Raw genomic sequence first — 6,964 nt, forward strand, 5'->3', positions numbered from 1 at the left:
TCTCGCCCTGCAAAACATGAGTGGGTTTCCCCAGGGCCCGACAGGAGATGAAGGCACACCCCACAAAGCACAATTAGGACTAGCAATCAAGGAGACATTCTCAGTGCATTCCTGGATCTGGTGGCAGGCAGGGCTGGACAGAGCAAGGCCAACCTAGGCCCCATGTGTAAATGCTCCTCTTCTGAAACCAGCACAGGAACTACTCAGGTGGAAAAGCCAGACAGCATTTATTCACCTCAGAAGAGGGAATACCCTTGTCCCCCAAGCCACCGCAGTCAAGCTAGTGTGGTGAGGGGACGCCGGGTGGGGTAGCAGTAGACAGAGCACAGTGGGTAACTCACTGAGCCTGTTTCTCCATCTAGAAAATGGTGGGGCTGTGTGGATTGGACAAACGGGAGCGTGGCTGCCTATCTCTCTGGAAGGATCGAAGTGGGGCCTGGAGCCCTCACCTCCAGAGACCCTGCTGAGTGGTGCGGCTCTCTGGGCTCTTTGACAGCAGATCACGGGGGCAGAAGCCCGCCCGCCCAGCAGCCGCTGCTGGTCCATGAACAGGAGTGCGCATGTGGGATGTGAAACAGCTGTGGTGCACTGGCGCCTTCGTGTGGCCATAGAGGGTACCACCAGCCTGGTGGGCGGACGGAAACCTGTCCTCTGGTGACTGGGGGTGATTGTGAACCCCAGAGAGCCCATCGGGGTGGTTGAGTGCGTGTGCGCCTCAGCTTATGTGACAATATGAGGGTGTGACAGCCTCCCAACAGTAGCAGGTCACATGTGGACACAGGGTCATCCTAGGTCCAGAGCAGTGAGTGAGCTCCCCAACAGCTGTCTGATGCTCCATGTCTAACACTGTGCATGGCATGCAGTCGGCACTCCACAAATGTCTGTGGCGTGCGTGTGAGCAGATAAATGTGTGAGCCCTCTGTGCGTGCAAGGGCGTTGGAAGTGGTTGCCCAGATCAGTGGCCAGATGGTCATCATGTGCGTTACACTCTTATCTGACCTTCTAGGCACCCTCAGGAAGGGCCCATGTCCAGAGACAATGAAGGTACCTCTGAAGACTTCACTGCAGCCCCAGCCACTGGCAGGTGGACAGAGACAGGGGAGGCTCAGGCTTCATACACCCCATGATGGACCCAGTTGAGCTTCCTGCAGGCCCCCAGTAGGCCTCCTCCTGGGGCCTGGAAGCTTCTAGTCAGGGTGGCCTTTCCACATTATCCCCAGCCTCACTTGCAGGAGGACAGGCAGAACAGAGGTAGGGGTGGAGGTGGGGGCTGGATGCCCAGCCTGACCATAGCCCTCACCCAAACTGCCCTGCATGCAACTTTAGTTGCCTGGAGAGAGCAGGGAGGTGGAAAGACCAGTCAGGGCTGCTAGCGGTGGGATTTCAGGCAGGGGGAGGTGTGACTGGGGAGGGGCACATGGGTGCAAGGGGTGAGAAGAAGCACTCTACCCTTGTCTCTCTATCCCCCCCTTTCACTGCCCCAGCGCCAGGCACATAGGCCAGGCTAGGGACTGAGGCTGGGGAGGGGGTCCAGACCAGGCTCACAGCCCACTGGCAGGGTGGCAGCTTCACTGGGTGGGATATGGTGGGTCATGTAGCGAGTGCCCATGAAGGAGCCAATCCGAAGCTGCTCAGGGGCTTCCTCAGGCCACCACATGCTGGAGCTAGACAGAGAGAGGAAGAGGAGCTCTGTCACTTCTGGATGGAGCTGGCTGCCACGTCAGGATCTTCTCCCTACTCCCACACCCCTCCTCCTACAGCCTCTGATCTCCCTTTCCTCCCTTCCAGAACAAGCTGGAGGCCTGCCTCCTCCAGGTGGCCACCCTGGATACCCTGCGGTCAATTCACTGAAATGACAGAGGGCTCACTGGAGAAAAAATGGGGCCCAGGAGGACAAGGGCCAAAGCAAAGGACACACTGATGGATAGGAGCAGAGCAAGGTGACCCCTTCTCTGAACCTGTGGTCAGAGGAGCTGCTGGACCACTCACCTCTCTGACCTCCCAGGGAGACACTCAGGGTGGACATTCCCTGCACAATCCTTTCCAGAGACACTGCCCAGCTCAAAACCACAAGGGGGAGGGAGGCTTTCCAGGCTCAGGCATGAGGGAAAGGGAAGGGGCTCCAGGTCGGCAAGTCACCACTCACAAGCGCACGTTGGAGGCCGCCAAGAAGGCCAGGAGCAGGAGGCCAGTCAGAGAAGAGAGGATGGAGGTAATGACAATCATGTCACCACTTCGCCGCCCTGGCCACGTGTCAATGGAGCCTGGGGACTTCCCTGCACACACAGTGGCTGCTCAGAGGCTGCCCTGGAACCCCAGGGCAGTCTCCCTCCCCCCAGGCTCACACCCAAGGCCTAGCTGTCTCTCATCCTCAGCCTCCGTAGCCCACCCATCTCATATGGGCATCTGTGCCCTGTATCCTCCACCCTTGTCTCACCTTCTAGGCTGTTCCCACCAACGCGCCCACCCATGGTAGGCAGAGTGGCAGCAGAACTCGGGACTGAGCATGTGGCTGCACTGCTCCCTGGAGCCTGGCATGCAAGGCCTTCAGACAACAAGCCCCCAACCCCATCCCCAGCTTCTGCAGCCCATCTCCCAGGTATCCCCCACACTGGACATTCTGGCCTTCACACATGCAGATTATTTGGCCTGGTGACTCATGTTGGCTGCTTGGGGCCCTGCTGAGGGAAGCCCTCCGAAACCTGTAGCCCTGACTGACTCTGGCCTCCTTGCCCTGGCCCGCCTTCTCTCTGCCACAGGGTTGGGCCCCGGGCTGGCTCCCTGTAGGAGGGGAGGCTGTTTCTGCCCATGACTGGGCTAGGGTCTGGGTACCCAGGAGTTGGCAAACATCCGGAGATGGACAGAGCCAGTGCCTCTGCCACATGTCCCACCCCCCAGCACAAGGTTCTGTGTGGAGTGTCAGCCAGGCTTGAATACTGCCATCAGGCCCCGATCCCGTGGCAGCAGAGGGAGGAGGCAGCTGAGCATGACCATTTTGCAGAGGGTGATAAGTATATAAGGGACAGACTGGAGCCAGAAAGCCCCCTCCCCAGCACTACCTTGGTGGAGAGCGATGGGTTCGGACCACCTGGTCTCAGCCTGGGGTGAGCCCCTGGTGTCCATCAGGAGGAACTTCACCCTGGGCAGAGGAGGAGGGATGGGGCTCAGAGCCCAACTGCCCTGGGCATGGCGCCCACCGCAGCCAGATTCCAGGTGGCTCTCCTGGGCCAAGTTGTGAGTGTTGGCTCAGCTGGGTGCATGGGCCGGGGCTATGGGCCTCTCAGAGGAGAACTACTGGCCCTCTGGAGTATCTGAAGCCATGGAAGGCCCCCAGTAGAGGCAAGCACCCCAAGTAAAAGCCTGGGGAGGAAGAAGTGCATTGAGGGCACACTGAGAGCCCAGGATCACAGGGAGGAGCAGGCTGGCACTGAAGGCATCAAGGGCCATGCAGAAGAGCTCAGGTTGTATCTTAGCAGGGAGGTCTGGAAGGTTCCTGAGCATCAGGGGACTCAGGCAGGTTGGCACTGAGGGGCACTGGCTCTGGGAGCTGCTGGGGTTGGGGGCCAAGACAGGGAGTCTGCCTGGGGCTGTGGGGAGGTGGACCTGTCAGGGCTGGGTGCGAGGGCAGAGGGAGGCAGTGGGTGGAGGTGCTGGCCCAGCCCACACTGCACTACCTTCCCTGTGCCTCTGCTGGCTCTCCCAGCTGGACTTGGCCTCCCTGAGGATGCCTGGCCTCATCCTGGGGCCCGTGCAGCCCTGGTCTGGACACCTGCTTCCCCACCCTGGCTCTTCCCTGACCTCGACAGGTCATTTGGTGCTTTTGTGCCACAGTTTCTTTGCCTGTAAAAGTGAGTGGTGGTCTTCTCTCCTGCTTCCCCACCTCATACCCACTGACTGGGGCTGGACTCAGCCCTGGGCTTAGTTTCCCACCAGATCTACCAGTGGAAGAAAAGGTGGGCCCTGGACTGCAGCCCTGCAGACCCACTCCACCCCCACCAGCTCAGTGGTGCCACCTCTTTGGCCTGGGCCCCCTGGAGAGGCCGAATTGTGCTTGTCCCCCAGCTGTGATGAGTGCTGCTCCCCCCCAGCCACAGAGGAGGAAGCCAAGGCTTACAAATGGAGAGGGTCTGCTTCGCCTGCAGGCAGGATAGGACTTGGGGAAAGGCTGGGTTGGGCAACCCTCCTGTTCCAGGCTCCAGGCAGAGTGACCCACCTGTAAGGTCCAGGGCCAGGGAGGGGGGCATTGCAGTAGGATGGCTGGTGGAGGTCAGCTCGGCAGGCAGGGTCATTGCCCACCCGCAGCACGGGGATGCTGCTGCCACCCACGGGATCCTCGCAGGGCAGCTGGTCCCGGGACAAGGGCAGTGTCATGTAATGGCCATCAGTAGTCAGCTGCTGTGGGGAGGCTGGGATCTCAGCCAGTGTCCTCGGGTTCTGGAAGTCCCTAGAGGCTGCAGGAAGAAGAGACAAACAGATGGGGCTGCTGGGCAGGTGAAGCCAGGTCTTCCTTGCCACAATCCCTGTCGGGCCCCACGGCCTCCAGCACTGGCCCTGCATGCTTCAGCACTCACAGGGCCCCTACAACACAAAGCAGGTTTCATCACCCTCTCAGAGCACCCTCTCCATAAAGCCCAGCCCCTAATCCATGCCGTTATCCAAGGTCACAGTGAGGAGCTCCCTAGACACTGACGCTCTCCCCAGCCCCACCCCCACCCCAGGCCCCACACATGCCCTGTGACACACCGTTGCTGAAGGCTACCACCAGCCAGACAGTGTTGTCAGCACTAGCATGACTGTCCAGCACACAGCGCGGCTGCTCCAAGGAAAAGGTGGTGGCTGTCACCTTCCCTTCCAGGTCCCAGGCTGTTATCTGCGGCGTGTAGGGGATCAGCTCTGTGGCCATGGAGAGAGGTGTGAGGGTCCTGGGGCCCCTGGCCCTGGGGCTACCTCTCCCAATTACAGGACGCGGGCTCCCAGGGTCCAATCACTCTAGCAGGTGCCCTGGCCCCTTAGGTCTGGCCAGGTGTATGCAATCCCTGGACCCCAACTCACCCAGGTTCACGCAGGGCTGGGGCCAGAACAGCGCCACCAAGAGGAACAGCAGCCATGGGCGAGGCTGCTTCTGGGAGAGCCCCATGATGGCCAACCTCCACCACATCCACAGCCTGGGGCTCATCTGGCTGGCCCCCTCCCCCAACACCTGGGGCCTGGAGGAGCTGGTTAGTCTGGTTGCCGGGCTGGCCAAAGGCTGGAAAGACCTGAAAATGTGAATGCACTCCAACCCCTCCCCTCAGCCCAGCCCCCCATGGGGAGGAGACTGGGCCAAGCTGGGTGGGCCCCAGGCCGAGGGAGAGGCCACTGGAGCCCAGAGTCCCATGTCTCAATTTAGGCCCCACCCAGCCGCCCAGCCTCCCAGCCTCCCAGCCTCTCAGCCCTGGGGAGGAGAACCAATATCAGGAGCCTTGGGCTCAAGGCCACATGCCTGAGATTCCTGCACACCATGTGCCAGGAGACGCCCCTTGGCCTTCCATCCCCACCCAGGGGCAAGCCTGGGGCAGCTCCAACTTGTCCACTTCCACCCTGATCATGACACCCCTACCACCTGTCCGGCGCCAGCCCCATTACAGTGTGCCTGGCCCTGCTGCCATCTTGTGCCCTGCCCTCCCTCCTTGAAGTCACACCTTCCCATGTCCAAGGGAAGAACCTAGAGAAAGGTGGACAAGCCCCCACTTACCTTAGTTACTGCCTTGGGTTCTCACTATATATATATGGGTGGGGGGAAAGTAGGTTTACAGCTGCGAGTACGTGAAACAGTTTATTCTTGTATTATTGTTTATTATTGTATATTTTCCATACAAACTATAAATCTACTTTTGACTCACCCTTTGTGTGTATATATATTTTTTACTGATATAATTTGCATATCATAAAATTCATCCCTTTAAAGTGCACAGTTCACTGATTTTTAGTATATTCACAAAGTTGTGCAATCAACACCAATTCCAGAACCTTTTCATCACCCCAAGAGAAAACGCAGTACCCATGAAAACAGCCGCTCCCCATTCTCTCCTCCCTGTGGGAACCACTAATCTGTCTACCTCTGTGGATTTGCCTATTCTCGACATTTCATATAAATAAAATCATACAGCATGTGGCCTTTCACGTCTTTCACTTGGCATGTTTCCAAGGTTCATCCACGTTGTATATGTCAGTACCTCATTTTTAAAAATCCTCACCTGAGGACATACTTTTACTGATTTTAGAGAGAGAGGGAGAGAAAGAAACATCAATGTGAGAAACATCCCTTGGCTGCATCCCAGACGCACCCCGATCAGGGATGGAACAGACAACCTAGGTATGTGCCCTGACCGGGGATGGAACCCACAACCTTTTGGTGCATGGAACAATGTTCCAACCAGCTGAGCCACCTGGCCAGGGAAGTACTTCATTTTTATGGCTGAGTAATGTTCCACTGTATGGATAGATTACAGTTTGTTTTAACCGTTCATCAGCTGGTGGAATTTGGGCTTTTCCCACTTTTTGGCTATTATGAATAATATTGATACAAACATTCATGTTTTGGTGTAGACATGTCTTCAGTTCCTGGATATGAGCTTAGGGGTGGAATTGCTTAGTCATATGGTAACCACTTTTTGAGGAACTGCCCAACTGTTTTCCAAAGCAGCTGCATTTCACATGCCCACCAGCAGCAAAGAGCACCAATTTCTCCACATCCTCATCAACATGTGCTATTTTCCCTTTCTATTTCCTTTTTGATAATAAACATTCTCATGGGTATGAAGAGGTATCACTTCCTGGTTCTGATGTTTCCCTGATGACACTGAACATTTTTCATGTGCCTATCAGCCGTCTGAAAGTCCTTTGCTTTTTTATTTTTTTATCCTCATCCAACAACATGCTCGCTGATTTTATAGAGAGAGGAAAGGAGGCAGGGAGAGCAACA

General features: G+C 57.1%; 1 protein-coding gene across 1 annotated transcript; it reads right to left on the bottom strand.

Moving 5' to 3' along the window:
* Nucleotides 1-208: 208 nt before the first annotated feature.
* Nucleotides 209-5,364, bottom strand: UPK3B (uroplakin 3B). Its single transcript, XM_090276850.1, has 6 exons — nucleotides 5,053-5,364; nucleotides 4,744-4,893; nucleotides 4,214-4,451; nucleotides 3,060-3,139; nucleotides 2,147-2,276; nucleotides 209-1,664 (listed from the first exon to the last, which is right to left on the bottom strand). The coding sequence occupies exons 1-6, from the start codon at nucleotides 5,174-5,176 to the stop codon at nucleotides 1,505-1,507; spliced, it is 882 nt and encodes a 293-aa protein (XP_090132976.1). The 5' UTR covers nucleotides 5,177-5,364; the 3' UTR covers nucleotides 209-1,504.
* Between the last annotated feature and the right edge of the window lie 1,600 nt (nucleotides 5,365-6,964).

Source organism: Furipterus horrens, unplaced genomic scaffold, assembly GCF_987537825.1.
Source record: "Furipterus horrens unplaced genomic scaffold, mFurHor1.1.pri manual_scaffold_5, whole genome shotgun sequence".
In the NCBI taxonomy this organism is placed as follows: Eukaryota; Metazoa; Chordata; class Mammalia; order Chiroptera; family Furipteridae; genus Furipterus; species Furipterus horrens.

What these genes read in the sequence shown, in the direction of transcription:
- UPK3B (XM_090276850.1), bottom strand. Translation starts at nt 5,176, where the DNA reads ATGAGCCCCAGGCTGTGGATGTGGTGGAGGTTGGCCATCATGGGGCTC. An exon ending in CCAGCCCTGCGTGAACCTGG is followed by an intron (nt 4,894 to 5,052) that starts GTGAGTTGGGGT and finishes CCATGGCCACAG; the next exon opens with AGCTGATCCCCTACACGCCG. An exon ending in GGTGGTAGCCTTCAGCAACG is followed by an intron (nt 4,452 to 4,743) that starts GTGTGTCACAGG and finishes TTCTTCCTGCAG; the next exon opens with CCTCTAGGGACTTCCAGAAC.